Source organism: Numenius arquata, chromosome 8, assembly GCF_964106895.1.
Source record: "Numenius arquata chromosome 8, bNumArq3.hap1.1, whole genome shotgun sequence".
NCBI classification, from domain to species: Eukaryota; Metazoa; Chordata; class Aves; order Charadriiformes; family Scolopacidae; genus Numenius; species Numenius arquata.
In genome coordinates this window covers 30,418,105-30,436,649 of record NC_133583.1, presented here as the reverse complement: position 1 = coordinate 30,436,649, position 18,545 = coordinate 30,418,105, and the positions used below count along the sequence as shown (strand labels likewise).

At 39.6% G+C, this 18,545-nt stretch overlaps 1 protein-coding gene across 3 annotated transcripts in view; it reads left to right on the top strand.

Moving 5' to 3' along the window:
- RC3H1 (ring finger and CCCH-type domains 1) overlaps positions 1-18,545 on the top strand; it is a 33,701-nt gene that overhangs the window by 7,973 nt on the left and 7,183 nt on the right. For 2 of the 3 annotated variants that reach the window (XM_074152748.1, XM_074152747.1), the window contains exons 3-13: positions 1,287-1,526; positions 2,650-2,825; positions 3,678-3,878; positions 4,467-4,599; positions 6,761-6,879; positions 8,887-8,999; positions 11,899-12,180; positions 12,498-12,715; positions 14,234-14,610; positions 15,723-15,854; positions 16,478-16,630. In XM_074152748.1, coding sequence (XP_074008849.1) covers positions 1,287-1,526; positions 2,650-2,825; positions 3,678-3,878; positions 4,467-4,599; positions 6,761-6,879; positions 8,887-8,999; positions 11,899-12,180; positions 12,498-12,715; positions 14,234-14,610; positions 15,723-15,854; positions 16,478-16,630 — 2,144 coding nt within the window. Of the gene's footprint in view, positions 1-1,286; positions 1,527-2,649; positions 2,826-3,677; positions 3,879-4,466; positions 4,600-6,760; positions 6,880-8,886; positions 9,000-11,898; positions 12,181-12,497; positions 12,716-14,233; positions 14,611-15,722; positions 15,855-16,459; positions 16,631-18,545 lie in introns of all 3 variants that reach the window. The other variant, XM_074152746.1, reaches the window with a different exon arrangement.

The window sequence follows — 18,545 nt, the reverse complement described above, 5'->3', positions numbered from 1 at the left end:
ATTGTTTCCTTTGAAAATGAAAGCTGGAAAGAAATAAGATGCAAACAAATTATCCAAATGACTAGTTAGTCTGTTTGAAAAATGGATATTGATCTTGTTTAGAAACAAATTGAACCAACTTTCTTAAGCATTAATGTTATGTCTTCACGTAGTGGGAGGGGGGAACTTAAAGTCATTTTGTCAAAGATAATACTGAAAAAAGGCCGAGGCATTTGGCCGCAGTATAGTAAGTTGAGATAAACTTAGGAAGTTGAGTTGACCTCTGCAGACTAAGTAAAAATAATTCTGCTTTTTTTTTTTTTGAGTTCGGCTTTGTTTTGAGATGACTGCTTGTTGTGGAGGAGGAATTAACTGAAATGAGAACGTTACTGCATACAGGATATATATATATAAGAGAAATAAGTAATATTCTGTTTGTACAAGATCTTATACAAAAGCTGGGTCAATCTGAGTAATTCTAATTGAGCAAAACTGCAGTAGGTCCAGGAGTATGGATTTTATCTATCTTACATATGGTGGATGTGGAAAATCTGTCAGCCCAAGCAGTAGAGTTGAGCATCATGGGCACCAGGTTTTCAAAAAAGAATTGTTGCAAAAAGCTGTCTCAAGCTTCTCCAACTACTCCAGTGTGACAGCAGCGTTGCTCTGAGTAGTAGTGGCCCAATGAACAAGCTCTGTCTGTGAAACAAACTCAGTATGGCAGCCCTATGTCTAGCGAGTCACTTCTTCCTTTAACCTGGTTTCAGCGGCTCCCAGCACGTTTGTGAATCACAGGTTTTGCACATAATTAAACGTCACCCAGACAGTTCAGTTTGGCTAGGACAAATCAGTGGAGATATCAGATATAGATAAAAAGACTAAATGTCTTGTGAAAGTGGACAAATACCAAAGGCGGCAGTGATCCCTGAAGCCCATGAAAGACTGCAGTGTGATTCTATGCTCAAGGAGACACCTGGGAAATCCGTATGGGAGGGTGCAGGACAGAATTCCAACATGGGGAGAGAATTCATTAGAGGTTCCACCTTCTTAGAGAACCAAACCAGTCAGTCATAAGATTTAAACCTGTGGGAAAGCTGGTTCCCAGGAACTCTTGGCTTTTAATGCTGAGTAAAACAGACAAAAATGAAATTCTGATATGTCTTCTCTAATTTTCTGTATAACAAAGTGGATATCAGGAGAACTGGGTTTGCACTTCTACACTACAGTGGTTGAACGCTGGCATAAGAGGAGGAGATTTGAGGTAGTTCATTTTATTTATCTATTTTCTGCTTCATTTTGTGTTGAAGGTGTGGGTCTTAACAGTACTACTCAGAGCGTGCTAAGTCGTCCCATGCAAAGGAAACTTGTGACATTAGTTCATTGCCAGCTAGTGGAGGAAGAAGGGCGGATCAGAGCCATGCGTGCAGCACGGTCGCTTGGTGAAAGAACAGTCACAGAGCTCATTCTTCAGCATCAAAATCCTCAGCAGCTCTCTTCCAACCTCTGGGCTGCGGTGAGAGCCAGAGGGTGCCAGTTCCTTGGACCAGGTAGGTAACCTCACCGTACTACTTCTATACTAGAAGTAATTCAGGATTGAGGAGGATTGATAAATGGATGTCAAATTGTCTGAGTGATTTTATTAGGCAAGGGCTTAATTTCTTAATAGTAGGTCTTCAGAATTAGCAATATATCTATTGGGCTATTGTCATGGATTTTGTAGCATTTTTAGTGCTTTTGCAGGTCTTCTATAAAATTCAGAATAACGTGTCCTTCTGTTCTTGTGGTAAGATAAAATTAGTTTCTTACTTGCTGTTCTTTGAAGAAAAGACCCTTGTAGGAAAATAAGGCTAGTAGAAGTGACTGGACATGGCTTCTTTTCCTTCTCTAGGGTAATAAAGATACTAAGCAGTTGTGGGGGGGGTATACATTTTTAAAATGTTCCATACTTAGAAGTTTGATTCCTTTTCATAGAATACTAAATCAATCAATTTTGCTTAAAATTAATAAAGTCTCTTTGCTGGAAATGTAGACTTTGCTTGTTGAGGACCAACAAAAATGCCTTGAATTATGAAGCTAAATTCTTGAAACAAAAAAAAGCAAAGCAGCTTTTCCCCACTGAAACAAAGGAAGGAAGACTAACTTTGGAATTATGACTTTTGCACTACTGCAGGGAAGAGAGAGGCTTGTTACCTAGTAAAATATGCAGTGCTACAGCACCTAATTTATTCGTGTGAGCACTAATTGCTCTTTTACCTGCATGGGAACCAACCTTGCCCTTTTTCAGCCTGTCAGCTTTTTCTGCTGATACAGGTGTGAGACATAGACAATCCACTTGGAAAACTCTTACATTAATAGTCGAGAGATGTATAAACAGGAACAAAGAAGTATCATTTGATACCCAATATAGAACAAATATTAATTAAAAAAAAAAAATAATCAAGAAGTCCTATTTCCCCAGTCACAGTCTGGGAATCTGGAAGTGCTCCTTCCCTCTTTTCCCTCCCTTCTTGCTCAGCTTCCGTGTGCGTGTGTGTGTGTGTGTGTGCGTGTGTGTTGGGGGAGTTTTGTAGCTGGTCTTCCACGTGTAGGGAAACAAGAAACTCTGCAGAAATTCATTCTCAGTCTTCTCTCATCTTTTGTCTTTTTTCTTTGGACATTCCTTCCCACCAGCAATGCAAGAGGAGGCTTTAAAGCTGGTTCTGCTGGCTCTGGAAGATGGATCTGCATTGTCACGGAAGGTCTTGGTTCTCTTTGTGGTTCAGAGGCTGGAGCCGCGATTTCCTCAGGCTTCTAAAACTAGCATTGGGCATGTTGTCCAGCTTCTTTACAGAGCCTCATGCTTTAAGGTACGAAGACAATTCTGCTTGGAGATTTCATAATGCTATGAAAACTGTTGTTTTTTCATTTTCAATTTTCATTGTCCTGCAATATTAAGTGTGCCTAAAAATATGTGTGGTTATAGAAAGTATTACTTAGTAAGTCCCACGTGTTTGGAGAGTTCTTTGTCGTGCAGCTATGATGGCAATGTAGGCTGAAACTTTAGTCTGTAAAACTAGGTTTTTACTCTGTCCAGGTGTAATAGAAGCACAATAACAAAACCAATAAGTTAGTATAGCTTATCTCCTTAGAAGAGGCTCAAAGCTGGAAAATCCCCAGTTCTGTTAATTGAGTAGTGGTATGGTTAGAAACAGATATAAGAGGCTCTTGGATATCAGAGGTATAGAGAGAGAACTTAAGCTGCCTATTGTACTTTACAGCAGTTCATGATCCATTCCTGGGTGCTCAACTTAAATGTCATCCGCTTTCGCTAAATGAGAAGAATGCTTTGTTGCTGCTAATTGTACCCTCAAACAAAATTCTGCAATACAAACAAAATACCTTGATTGGAGAAGTAAGGTGTAAACTCATGCTGTAAAAATGCTGTAAAGTTGTTTAGGAAGTAGGAGACTTCCACCAGTATCTGGGTCAGAGCCTGAGTAAATTATGTTTGGTGTCAATTTCATAGAGGTTTCCCTGTATGAAGACCTAACAAGAGCATGTTATTTTAGTAGGACTAGTGTTAGCTGCATAGTGTCATACTTCAGTTTAGTTTGGGAGGAGGAACTTTGTTGCTGACTAAAGATTTCTTTTGCGTTGGACTTTGCGTAATCTCTGCCTTTATCCTGCTTAATTGTATTTGTCTCGTTTCTCCCCACTAGGTGACAAAGCGAGATGAGGATTCCTCCCTGATGCAACTGAAGGAGGAATTTCGGACTTATGAAGCTCTGAGAAGGGAACACGATTCCCAGATAGTTCAAATAGCTATGGAAGCAGGTTTACGCATTGCACCAGATCAGTGGTCCTCACTGTTATACGGAGACCAGTCTCACAAATCCCACATGCAGTCTATCATTGACAAGGTAAAGCCACCTAAAATCAGCTCAGTCTATCTTGTTTGCAACTGTAGTGGATTTAAATGCTTGTAACATGAACTTACAAATTGTGCCTGTGTGTACTCACCCGTTAATTATTTGCCCTGTTATTTCATTATGGCCTAAATAATTAGAATATACATTTGTAACCTAATGAATCTTTATCCTTCAACTACTTTGTTCTTTAATGTCGTCTGTGCTCAGTTTAAAGCAGGGTGCAAACCTATTGCTTTGGGGATTGGAGATACTAGACTCTTCAGAAATCTAAACTAAATGGTTTCTGATACTCTGTATTTTTTTCTGGGTGCCAGCACAGAGAAGTAATAGATTACGTTGCTAGAAATAATACCAGTCTTCGTTTTGTCTGTTCAGAGCTGTATTTTAACCTGCAAGGTCAAAGAATTGTGTGTTCTTAATGTTGGAGAAGGCATTTAATAGAAGGTGATGAAATGGGCTTGTGTGAAAAACATTTTCCTCCAGTTTTGGAAGACAGCTCTTGTGAGCTTGTGGAGCAACCGTCTGAAATGTTGAGGATTGCTTTGCCTGTAGAAAGTTAATTATTGTAATTTTTTTAAGTTGCAGACCCCAGCCTCATTTGCACAGAGTGTTCAGGAATTAACTATTGCTCTTCAGAGGACTGGAGATCCAGCTAACCTGAATCGTCTTCGACCTCACCTAGAGCTCCTGGCAAATATTGATCCCAGTCCAGGTAATTCTAGATGTTTATAAAAACCTTTAACTTCCAGTTTAGCAGGGGGAGCTTAACACTGTTGAAGGATTGGAACGTGTTCAACAAGTGGAAGGAAACATCCCCGAACTCATAAACTTAAGTGTTTGTTAAGTGTTTAACTTGAGTGGTGTTCATAACCAGCCTGGGAGCAGCAGTAATCTGTGTGAGGAACTGAACTATTCTGAAGCTAAAGTAGATTCCAAAGTACGGCCGGAATGATTTCACCACTTCACTGAAGAGAACTGCCTTGTTTGACAGTGAGCGTGGGTGAGCGTGGATATGGATGTTCAATACATATAATCCTGTGAGGTTACGTGGTGTATACTTTATATTGGGCAATGATAACTGTGGGGAGTGGCAGCAGTCTTTGCTTCCTCCTTTTCCCTTTTTTAGTACACATGCTGCTATTCAAAACCGGATTTACAAAGCAACAGGAAGATTGAGAGAACTGCTGTGCTTAATGCAGAGCCTTAGCTGTCACTCTGAGATACCTTTTTCTCTCCAGTTCTTTACCAGAGCAAATAATTTCTTTTCTTGAAGACTTCCCCTTGTTTGTAAATACTTAAATCTATTGAGGACTTCCCTTAACTAATCTAAAAATTGTATATATTTTTCTTTGTTCTAGAAATTCTATGTATTAGTTTTTGATCTGAGGTCTCTAGCCTGCAGACATTGCACTCGGAAGACTCTTTTAGAAGCATCTTAAAATCATAAGGCATCTTCTGTGGTTTGGATTCCAAGGTAGAATTTTGATAGATTGGGTAAACAGAAGCTGGGCAAAAATCAGTCTAGACAAGACGGATTTCTTACCCTAGGGAATTTAGAATTTTTCTTGGTAATATGTAATTCTGCAAAGGTGTGAAAGTCTGGGAAAGGGAAGTTACTTGCAAAGAATGTAATTGGGAAATAAAGTCTAAGCTGTTGACAGAGGAGAGAAAGATGGAAGTTGTTGAAAAAGTCAACAGCACTGAGAGGATGGACCATCTGAGGGAGGAGGGAAGAGACAGAATGGAGAGCGCTCATGGCTGAAGTTTTCTTTTATACCTGTTAGTATTTGTAAAATCAGTATCAAAATAGTGAGAAGGCCTGAACTATGACTTCAGGAGATGAAAAGCTGTAGCTCTCAGTTTCTGTTTGTATAAACGAATAAACTTACCTTCCAAATGAGGAACAGTTTTACTTTACGGTTATAGGAGATGCAGTGCTTTCTTCCCAAATCTTTCATACTGTAACAAGTCAGGGACAAAACTGCGTGTGTACTGCAAATTTGATAGCCAAAGACTGATGCAGAAAGTGGAATCACTAATAGCCTTGCTCAGTTTCAGTATGCGAGTCTGATCTTGATGTTTCTCTTCTGTGCTGTTGAGTTGCTTCCCTGCTCTTCTATAGGTATGTTGAAGCACTTCTGGAAGAATTTAGCCCTTGTGAGGGGAATAGAATGTAATTGTGCTAAAGAACTTGAAAGGTGCTTAATGAAGCACTTTGAGGTCCTGTGTTTTGCAGCAGAATGTGTAGGCACGTAGTGGGAGTGTCATCTGCTGGAACAGACTAAATTATTAGAAAAGTAAATTGGCTTGAAAGAACAAGTGCCCCTATACAATTAGGACTGTACAATTCATGTTGCTGTGTGTTAGATGGTGGTCTGATACATAGATTTGCCTTGTGACGTTTTTCCACGTGAGAGGCATCAATTTCTGTTGCTATTCAGTGGCTGTGCCAGCATGATCTAGGCCAGTGATGATGCTATTTATACAGTGATATTGCCTACAGGACTCTGAATGCAAAGAAGGATTTTCAGCCTGATTTTTTTCATTATGTGTAGAGTTTGTATGATGCATATACTTTAGAGGTTTTGTGGGATATGAAAGTTTTGGTAAAAGGAAATAATTTAGTAATAGTCTTGCTGACTTATTTGGTGTTTTGTGCATGGTTCAATCTTGAGTCTATAGGTAGTTTTATTCTTTAAGTGGTACATATCCCTGAATTAACGTGCTGAACGCTTTTTATCTAATGACACGCATTTCTGATAAAATCCTTTTGGTTGTCTAGTGAAGTGATACTTTATTATAATAATGGAGTCTTTATACTGAAAAATCCTTCTGACTTTTTTTATATTCCCTGTTTGTTGTCAATGCAATAGATGCTCCACCTCCGACATGGGAACAACTGGAAAATGGACTAGTTGCTGTGAGGACTGTGGTTCATGGCTTAGTTGACTATATCCAAAATCACAGCAAGAAAGGAACAGATCAGCAACAGGTAAAAGCTAAATCATTTCAAAAATGCTTTTCCCTAAATTTTATTGGCCGTGTCCTATAGTAAAGATTTACTAATATCATCTGGAGGGATTTGGTTTGAGGAGCTGATTCAAAATATCACTGCTGTGTCATAGTTATCAAAGAAGACACAAGAAAGGAAAAAATCCAAACCCAAAACAACACACACACACACACCCTGCAGTATCTGTTTTGTTAATTTGCACAGTTCACTAAGATGAAAAGTGACTGATCCAGCTGCAAGCTTAGAGAAGTGAATAAACATCTCTCATGACTAGAGGGTAGGGAAGAGAAGTCGGGGTGCCTGGCACTATGATCTGTGGGGATTTTCTTGGGTTTGTTTTAATGTGACACATTCCAGCCACTTGTCTCTGTGATAAAGAAATGATTCTTGTGCTTAATGGTTTGTGAAGTTTAAAGATTGGAAAGACTTCATATAAAAGTATTATCCAAGTTCCTGAAAGAAAACTTTTGTTTCAGAAATGAAATGGTGTTGCCAAATATATATATATATTACCTTATCTCATAGTTATCTTGTCAAGTGTTCCTTTGATCTCATTCCGTTGTATAGCTAAGTTGATATAAATGCTCACTGCTGCTGAAAGACAGAGCTGCCTGTCACACATTCCCGCCCCCTCCCCTGCTTTGGCACTGATCCTCTTGGAGAGCTGGTTCAGGGAGCTAAACTAGTAGAAAAGGTTATCTCTGCCAAAAAGAAAAAAAAAAAAAAAAAAAAGGCAAAATTAGTGAATTATTTCTGCTGTTTTACCTTTTTGCATTCACTGGGATGCCTAATGAGCAGTTACCAGCAAAAGGAAAGCCGTAGGAATACATAAGTGGAAATAGCGGTGGGAAAAACAGTGAGGGGTTTTGTTCTGGTGAGGCCATTGCCTAGACCCTAGTACATGCTGTGCTGCTTGGAAGGGAACCCAAAGCCTCCCACATGGGAAAGGGGACATCCGCTGAGTATAGAGCAGAGTTTTGCTGGCTGGCAGCAGTGGCCAGCAGAGGGCTGTGCAGCTTATGTACACCCTGCCTAAATCCTGTTTTCAATAGAGTAGATGTCATCCGTCCCTCACCCCCTCCCTCTCCAAAATAATCAGTTTGCAGATGACTTCTTACAGATCTACACTTTTTGGCTGAGTTTCCCAGAGAGCAAGAGTTTAATTTTACAGACCTTTCCCTCAGTGGGAACTCTGATAGGGTATTTCTGCCCTCTGATTTAATTCTGCCATAAAAACTGTAGGAACTTAAATGTCTTTGAGACCACCTCTGGCCTTCTGTCAATGTATTTAGAGAGATTGGCAAATGGACCTATGTGGGGACAGCAAGACTGCAGTAAGTGGTTGTTTCTTGGAAAACTTAAGTAAGAAAAAGACAACCCATACCCTACCCTGCTGATCTGTGTAGGAGTAAGATTGCATCCTCAACTATTGATGGAGATAATTATTGTAGATAGTGAAGAGGGTTTTAGTCCAAAGGGGAGTAAAAGGGAACTGGATAAAAAATAACTCTCATAGAGATCAAAGGGATACTCAAGTGCCATTTTGAGATAGCAGAAAGCAAGGGAAAAGTAACTAAATTGTATTTATTTTCCATCTACCGCAAAGTTTGATGAGTATTTGGCAATTTCTGATTGAGCATGGTTATTTTTTTCAGCCTACATCACTTTTGTCCACTTAACTGTTTCCTGAAACACAGCTGCCATCCAGTCGTGCTTCAGTAAAGAATTTGAATAAAAATGTTCTAAAAACCTGATAGTGGCTTAGTTGTCAAAATACCTACTCTTGAATCTATTAGTTCTGTTGAACAACCAAACATGAATACTGCTCCTGTCATCTATTTCACATTAGGTACTTCTGGAACATTTAAATTGAAGGAATTGTCAACAGTCAAACATCAGGCCTTTTAATAAGAGGATAGGTTTGACTTTCGGTTAAGTGCACTTATTTTCAGGTATCTCACCTGTTGTTTTTTTTAACCTTGTCAGCCTCCTCAGCACAGCAAGTATAAGACATACATGTGCCGAGACATGAAACAGAGAGGAGGATGCCCCCGAGGGGCCAGCTGCACCTTTGCACATTCACAGGAGGAGCTAGAAAAGTAAGTGTATCTCTTACGGTAGAAATCAGTCCAATCTTTGTTTCACCTTAAACATAAGAGTTGTTTATCATATCTAGGAATGAGGAGAGGAGGCATAACTTATCTGTTACATTAGCAAGAAATAATGTGGAAAAACTTCTAACAGACACCTCTTAGATTTTGGAACTGTTTGTTCTTAAATATAGGATATTTTGCTTTGTTCAGTAGTAATGCAGCTCTGAAAGTTTGTTTACACGAGCGTTATTGGAGATTTTGGAGGTGGGCTGTTTTTCTTATTCCTTAAGTGTGACTAAACATGCTGTTTGACTGCATCCATTATGGTGGTTTATTTGTGTGTATTTCTCATCCTGCCTTTATATTCAGGTGTGAAAAGTAGGTTGCTGGCAGCTTTCCAGATGCAGGGGTACTCTTGTTGAAGAGTTAAAAAATATTGGTCGTATGAAGTGTGCTGTGAATAAGTTACATTAATTATAGATTTAGAGGGGGACACCCAGTTATCCAAGAGCAAGCTGCTGCTGTTCTGAAGGTTGTTTTACTTTTTTTTTTTAAGTTAAAATGGATTATTTAAGAGTTAAAATACATTGTATTTATTTATGTAGTGTATATCACTTCTTACTTGTTTTTTAGACTAAAATCATTCACTTCTTTAGAGAAAAGGCGTTTGTTTGTTTTTTTTTTTAAATCAGATGAAAGCTCCAAAGATTTGGAAATGGTATTACAGTCTTCCCCCCCCCCCCCTTAAAAATCTAAAACTTGAAGCACTAATATGGCAGGTCGTTGGCCGTATAGCCAGCATGCAATGCATTGACAACAGGAAGAAAAAGAGCAAAGCATGTGGTGTTAGAATGACAAAGGCAGTTATTCAAATGAACAGAGAATAGGACTTTGATACTTACCTTCTGCAGAAACAGTTGGGGTTTTCCCCCTTTTCTTTTGGTGTTAAGAAAATGGAGATTGGTAGTGCTGGTTTGGATGGTTAATGAAGGTGGTGAGTCAGTGCCTCTGAACTAGTTGTATGTATCAAGAAGGACTGTTTGTCAGCTTTGTAGGTGGAAGATGCCTATTTTATCCAGACTGGCTTGTATGCCTTAGTAATAATATCGTTGTGGGGTGCAGTGAATGCTTGTTCTATTTCAGGTTGCAGCAGTTTCTGTAGGTGGTTGGGGAACTTTGAGTTCCAGTTCTTCCTTGTACCATTTATCTTTGCTTAATTCCTTTGAGTAGATACTGCATTTGTGTTCCTCCTTATAAAAAAGTTTAGTATGAATAATAAGCGTTGCTGTTGCTGTGTAGTTCCTGTCTCTCTCTATATAGCTTTAAGATTGCAAGAAGGTTAATGGGGATGTGTGTGGCAAGGCCTTAGATAGCAAATTATAATCTAGACTTGCTTAAACAGCAGCTGATTCCCCTCTCGGCAAGAGACAAAGACCCAGTGTGCATAGGCAAGAATGATACCCTGCTTTGTTTACTCCCTTTTAATGCATTCTGAGTGATGCCCACTGTCAACACTATGTAGCTTGAATTTATAGTTTAATTACATGGGTAGAGATTAATCCAGCCAGGAAATTGGGGTGTTGATGGGGAGTTAGGAAGGGGCTAGAAGATAATCAATGAACTCTTACAGATGAACAGCTCAAATCTACCTAGCAATGTTACACTTTGTCTGCATATCTAAAAACTGAAATGACCACAACAGCAAAAACTCACAGCAACAAAAAACTTACTTTCCTCTGTTGCATTGTTGTTAATATTGTGCCTGTGGGCAAACATAAAGATTATCTAAAAATTAAATAATAGAGTAAAACTGCCCCATTTTTTTTTTTCTACAATAATGCATGTACCTTCCTGGTCTGTGTTACCAGCTCACTTTACTTGTTAGATACGATATGAAAGTGTTGGCATCGACCCTGTTGAAACCTTCTTGCATAGGAAATGGCCTATTGTTCTGCAATATAAACAGCAGGAACACTCGGGCCTACAAATATGCCCTCTCACTTGCGTTCTGGTATCTGAGCTAATGGCAGGATGTTCACTCTGGAATTTGCTCTCTTCGTTGGTCCAGTACTGTCAGTCTCCTTGTTTTTGTGGAACGTCCATTAAAAGGCTTGTGTTTATTCAGATTTATCAGAAGCAGTTAAGTTTTTGGAATTACAGTATGTTCATAGAGTTTTTATTTCTGCAATCACTTAACCAAACGATGCAAACAGTGTAAGCTGCATATTGGTATAGTAACATAGATCTTAACAAACTGTGCTTTAAAGCTATCTCAGCTATAGATGGGGCTCTGAGCAACCTGATCTAGTTGAAGATGTCCCTGCTTATTGCAGGGGGGTTGGACTAGATGACCTTTAAAGGTCCCTTCCAACCCAAACTATTCTATGATTCACATGGCAATAAAGGTTTGGTTTGGTTTATTGTTGGACCAACGGTGCATAAGGGAATCTGTTCATCTTCTGTCACTATAATTTTCTGCTATTAGTTTCTTCTCTGAGTAAAATAGGCTTGAATAGTCTGTGATTCTTATTCTGAAGCTTCTGTTGCTGTAGGTAGTATTTTATGTGATGTTTGGTTTTGGTTTTCTTCTGGACAGTTGAAATGCATATATGTACAGGAAATAAGATTTTTAGATTTGGTGTGTGAAGCTTAGCTATGAGTTCCTGGTGTACTTGTCATTAAAAATCCATCCTTGTTCTTGTGATTGAAACTGCTGTTAACAGTTCAAATAGCAGTGAAGTTGTAGTCTTAACAGATATTCATAATAAATTTCTCACAAGCCTTTAGGAAGCTTGAATTTAAACTTGAAGATTTCATTAGCATCTGTGTTTGAAAAAATCGTGAAAATGCAACTCCTTTTATTTTTTTGTTTCAATTTTTGATGTGTGGTTTCTTTTTGCTGAAGATTCCGTAAAATGAACAAGCGTCTGGTTCCCAGAAGACCCCTGAGTGCCTCCTTGGGCCAGCTGAATGAGGTGGGCCTACCTTCAGGAGCTATCCTCTCGGAGGAAGGGGGAGTGGACTTGCCCAATAGGAAAACTTCTGCTCTGCCAAATGGAATTGTGTCAACAGGCAGCACGGTGACGCAACTTATTTCTCGAGGAACAGACTCCGGTTACGAAACCGCTCTGAAGCCAGGGAAGATGGACCATCTGAGTAGCAGTGCCCCTGGATCCCCTCCTGACTTGTACGGGTCTTCCTAACTGTTATTCAAAGTGTCATGTGTGTAAATATGCAGTAGAAAAAAAGTAAACCCATTTGCTAGAAAAGAAACAGAACAGTTTGGGTTTGGTTTTGGTGTTGGGTGTTTTTTAAGTGATTAAACAGTGGAGTAGAAAACTAAAGCTGAAACTCTGAACTGCTTTACTTCCCTGTTTGCTTATATTTTAGTTGGAGAAGGTGATGTAAGCATTCAGAAGGTGGAATATAGACAAAGAGCAGTGTTTTAAAGTACAGTGTGCTGTATCAGGCCTTAATGAGCAGTGTCATCTTTCTGCTTTTCAGACTGGAGTCTGTCCCCAAGAGCTCCATTTCTGCCTTACCAGTGAACCCTCATCCTGTGCCTGCTCGGGCACCAACAGATCTGCCTTCAGTGTCTGTCACCAAGCAGTTGCAAATGGTACCACGAGGGTCTCAGTTGTATAATACTCAGCAAGCAGATATGTTTTATCAAGATCCTAGAGGAGCAGCCCCACCGTTTGAGCCAGCACCCTACCAACAAGGTAAGTTTGAGACCAAGCTCTTTATCTTTTATCTTGGTGTTGGTTTTATTCTTTCTTCCCCTTTGGTGTTTACTTAAGCTCTTAAGTTGGAGGTCTCTTGAGTATTGCCTGGACTACAGGCAGTAATGTGCTGAGGGCATAATAGAATGGAGGTTAGCAGGCTTTTTATGTCTTGACTGAGGACTTTCATGCAAGTGAAAATAGAGGTTTGTATCCATCCAGCGTAGCAAATCCTTCTTTCTTCAGTTCTTCCAAACTGGGCTAGGTAAGGGATATAATATGGTAAACCTTAATTCAATTTGACTCGGGGAAGATGGAAATAAAGCTTAACTAGCAGAGGGGTTTCTGCTTGAGGGGTGAAAGTACTTGTATCCTTAATGAAAAGTCTACGGGTGTTTCAGAAATGTCTGCACATGCATGTAATAGGTAGAGGCAAGTGAAATTAGAGAAGGGCTGGGCACAAAAATGAAAACATCGTAAAAAAGGAAGAGGAAAAGTTCTAAGTATAAAGAGACTGAGTGGAGAAAGAAAGATAACATAGGAGGGGATTAAAAAGAAAAGGTATGTCTATATATAAAGATGAGAGTGATTCTTATGCAATGAAAGATTAGAGAGAGAAATGGCATAAAGTGAAGTTAATATGAAAGAAAAATAAGGAGTGAAAGACCAAAAGAAGTAGAAAGAAGAAGAAAAAGCTCTAGAAAGGAAAAGGGAAGGGGGAACCATTTTTTTAGAAAGCTGCAGAGCAGTTTTGAAAATGAAGAAAGCCTACATTTGATTATTGTATGCAAATGAAGATCTGAGTTGTCTACAAAATTTGATGCACACATTGTTAATGATGTGCACGTATTCATGCATATTTTTTAATGATCCAGAGATCCCAGATAGGTTACTAAAATCTTCATGTAACTGGGAGGTGTGATCTTAGAAGTATTTGGTGATTCACAGTACTGAAATTTCTGTCTACTATACAAGAGGTAGAGCAAATCTTTAGATAACTTTAAGTTCTAATTACTCCAAGTTTCTTTACATAGGTGATGGCTTTGATATGTTGGGACAAATTGAATTTTAGTAGTGCGAGTAAAGATGTACAGGCTAATCTTCAGTTTACTTTCTAGGTCTTGTCTAGCTAAAAGCATTCATATCAGCCTGCAGAGACATTCTAGTGAATTATTTCTATTTGGAATGCTAGCAGGACTTCTGTGGTACCTGTGGTGTGATCAGTCTCACCACCTCTTCTCCAGCTACTGTAACCTTTACACCTTGCTGGTATCTTACTTAGATAATTAAACTGTGTCACGTGAGCTTTGGGTCAGTTTTTGCTTCTTCAAGGTTTGCTGTGGTTAATTATTGAGTAGAAATATTGGTTAGATAGTGGGGGCAAACAACAAATGGGAATTTAATTATACCTTTCTCTTCATGATACTTGTAGTCTGGAGTGTTTGAAACAATCTGTTTTTGTGAACAGTTGTGATAAGTTTCCTGTGTTTTGTGTTTTTCCCTCTTTCCTTATTTCAGGAGTTTACTATCCACCTCAGTCCATGTCTCGCTTTGTCCGACCTCCTCCATCAGCTCCTGAACCTGGTCCGCCTTATTTAGACCATTACCCACCCTACCTTCAGGATCGTGTGGTCAGCCCACAGTACACGCAACCACAGCAGTATCCTCCTATGGGACAACCCATATACCCACCGCACTACGACAGCCGTCGTGTCTATCCCCCTGTCCAGCCATACCAGCGGGAGGAGATTGTCCGAGGAAGCCCTGTACCCATTGAAATTCCACAAGCAGCTGTACCTTCCTATGTACCTGAATCCAGAGACAGATACCAGCAAACAGAGGGTTATTGCCCAGTGGCTCCACATCTCAGTCAGATTAGACCTTCGTGCCACAGGGTATGGTTTTTATATTGCATTTTTGTAGTCGTTTGAGAGAGAAAATATGAACTACCTCAGAAGTTGATAATTATTTTTTTTTTGCAGTAAGGTTATGTTTTTTGTGAGGAATTAGAAGTTCGAACTTTAAGAAGAGGTACGTTTGATAAAGGTGATCAAAAACTTGAAGGCAGTTTAGTTACTGGTCAAGTCTGCAGTTGTAATGATGTTAATATGTAAAAGAGCGGGCTGCTACTTAGCACTCAAAGCAGAAAAGCATGTGTGCAAATAATTATGTGTGTGTTCTTGTACTGCCCATCTGTGACTGACCATCTCTGTGCCTAAATAAATAAATAAATAAACATACATCCCTCGATAAAGGAACCTAAAATCCTACTCTTCCAAATTTTCTCTACTTTAAGATTGCAAACTGGAGGGTCTTCCTAGTAGAAGGGTACAAACTTGTTTTGGTAAATCACCAGCTGGAATTGAGTCCTGTAGAGTAGTTGTACTTATGTAGTTATCATTCAGATTAAAGGCTCTGAATCGTATTGCTGAGTCCAGGAAGCATTTTTAACATAGCTTATAGATTTATCAGTTTTGAGTTTGACACATTTGTGGGATATTTAATTCTATTGCAAAATGAATAATAAATGCAAACTAACTGTGAGTAGGTTATCATATGTAGATTTCTACTGCCTACCCATGTGACTGAAATGGGGACTTGCCATGCTGGAACGTGTTCCAGTGGAAACTTTGCCAAGTTGGAACACAGAGTCATGTTGAGCTACCTGCGAGTTAAAAGATTAGTAGTCTTAAAGGTAGAAACGCTGGGTTAGTTTAGGATCTAATCAGTTTTAGGCAAATAACGTTCCCTACCTTTGGGGTGCATTGAACTAACACTCTGGCTAGTGTAGGAACATAGATGTTCTATATTAAACGTGAAAGTTAACAGACAGACTTTAACAAAGTGATCATCACTTATTATTGTAACAATACTGTCTATTCACAGCATTTTCCTTTTCTTACAGTATATGGTTGTCATTTTGTTTAGGTAAACAACATTTTTTAAATTACTAACTGTGCATTAATGCTTCAGAAGATTTGTAACATTATTTCTGGCTTCATTTCAGCCTCATCCCAGCCTTGACGAACTTCACCGACGAAGGAAAGAGATCATGGCCCAGCTAGAAGAGAGGAAGGTGATTTCTCCACCTCCTTTTGCACCATCACCAACCTTGCCTCATCCTTTTCATTCAGAGGAGGTAAGCATATTTTGACAAAAATGTGACTTACTGTCATGTTTAGAAAATACTTGGGAGTTTGTGTGTGCTCTAGCTGAAGACAACAAGAAAATTAGAACAGTACAGTGTCGGCACGTCAGTACAGTGCTGTGGGGTTAAATTTTTGTGCTCCAGGTGAGGTGGGAAGCCCTTTTAGTGCAGTCTCCAATCTCTCAATTGGCTGTTGATTCTCTGATCTGCCACTGATCCTAAGCTATCTGCTTCTGGTGCAACCAAGAGAAATAGTTTTGAGCCATCATTAACTGAAGTAGTCAGTCTTCATGGCCACTGGACTTTGTTTCATTTGCTCCTGACATGTTTAGAATTAAGTAACAGCTTACGAGAGGTTTATCTTTTTAACCAAGGTCAAAATATCACTTTCATACTGGCCAAGTGAACGGTCAGCACTGGGAGTGTAGCCAGGTGATCAGAATTTTACACATTTCATGCTTGCTGTGGCCCAATTCCAAATGATTATGTATCTGATAAAAAAAATAATCCTGGTGGTGTTTTTCTGCAAGCTCACTGCTGTTGAACTAAGTAGTGGTGTCTGTGAAGCTGCTTCTTCCCTTCACTTACAGAACCAGATTTTTGTTTTTGTACAGTACTTGGATGAAGACCTGAAGGTAGCTGGGAAATACAAAGGAAATGACTACAGCCAGTACTCTCCCTGGTCCTGTGACACCATCGGCTCCTACATTGGAACCAAAGATGCAAAACCCAAAGATGTTGTGGCAGCAAGGAGTGTGGAGATGGCGGTATGTAGGGATTAGGGGGGAACTCAGAAGAAAAATTGATATTTCTGTGGGTTGGGAAAGACTCTCTGATGTGTGCTCTGATGATGAAGCACATGGCGGTGCTTCTATTTAAGCTCAAAAGTGCAAAGTGTGCAGTGTGCTGTATTTTCAAAGTTATGAACGGACCTACATCCGTGTAGCTGTTTTGAAATTCTGGATATAGGTGCAGGCTAACCATCGTGCTCTGAAGCCACGGATAGCAAGAGCTATTTTGCCATGATCCTTTGTACGTACTTGAAGTCCAAAAATGACTCTGCTGGCAGCTTGTTAATTAAACATGTCTGTCTGTTGCTTCCTTCTGTCAGAAGGAGATGCTGTAACTTAACTTTGTGCTATTAATCCTTTTAAGGTGATTGTGGCTGCTGTTAACAGTGTTACTAGTTTTCACATGAAGGACTCTGTGATTTGTGACCACAAGAGTACCCAAAATTGCATGAAGCTTTTGAGAGAAGCATAATCATAACATAATACTAGGCTGAGTTTGCCTTGAGGGCAATTTCTAACTCTATGCTGTGTTTATTCAGTCCTTCACTGAAGCTGTGGGTGTCTGACTGTGATCTTACTTTGTGCTGCTGCATTTTTGCTAGGTCAGCTTTAGAAAAAGAAGGGGCTGCTAGGGTGTCGTTATTGGGAGTCACAAATGTAGAAGAAAAGCAGCAGAATTCTGAAATACCACCGCTATTCTGTTTCTTCCTGACATTTAAGCATCACTCAACAGCAGGAAGTGTGCTGGTAGCCTCTGCAAGTAGGAAGACATTCAGGTCTGCAAGAGAAAGGACCGTTTAGTCTGAGGGACTATTTTACTGAGATTCAACTGGTTTTCTCCTTCACGTCCCGTCTGCAAAAGTATTTTCTCTTTTGTTTGTATATTGTCGCTGTGATGGTGACCTTTCTTTGGTCAATAAGGGGAGGGGGAAGAAAATTCTATCCAGAACTCACTCTTCTGTGGACAGGTGCTCACCTGTTGCAACAACTTCACTAAATCATAGAATTTTTCTGTCCGGCTTCTCCGCTTTACCCACAAGCAGGCTTCCTTGTTCCCCTCTGCCTCACTGCCATTAAATGCATCTGCTTTCTGTCCACTGAATTGCTTTCCTATAAGACCTCGAAGGCACCGTGTGAAGTGGGAGCAAAAAGGAGGCTTTCTTCCAGAAAAAGCGGAGCAATAAAAGGCATTTCATCTGCAGCTTTGGGTTTTTTACATGTCCTTCTGCTCTCTGTCCTGCAGTGTGTTTGCCTTGTCATAACACTGTCACGTTTGACCTGGGGAACTACTGACATTAGTCAAAATCAGCTTATTGTTGGCCAAGTGGCAGCATTGAGGAACCAACAGCTCTTGTCTTTCATCCCTGCTGCTAGAAAACCGTGTGAACAAATTGGTACTCAATTAAGAGAAGTAACAGAGTTTTGGAGAAGCACACTCATTTTTTTATTGCTAAACAAAGCATTCTGCCCCAGAGCTAGTTTTCAGATAAGACAATAGGATCTCTGCTACTCTTCAGTTTTTGTCTCCTCACAGGGAAAAAAATCTCAGGAGATCTTCGCTGCAGATGGCAAGTGAATTAGTTCTTCCTTTTTTAATTGTCCGTAAGAGATTCCTATTTTCAGATGATACGATTCTTATCCTTGAGAGTGCATAATGCTGGATTTATGCAGATGGCATTGCAACTTTGCTATGTTCTTTCCTTCCACTCAGTAAATGGAAATAAATTAAAATCAGTACTAGCATCCTATGGACTTGAGAGTAAAATGTTTTGGTTTTTTTTCAGAATAACAGAGTAGATGATGTGTAATGCCTCTTCCAATTTCAATGTTACATTTCTTGAGTTTAGTTTCCAATTCAGTTGTGACTGCCATTTTTACCCCTTTATTGCTG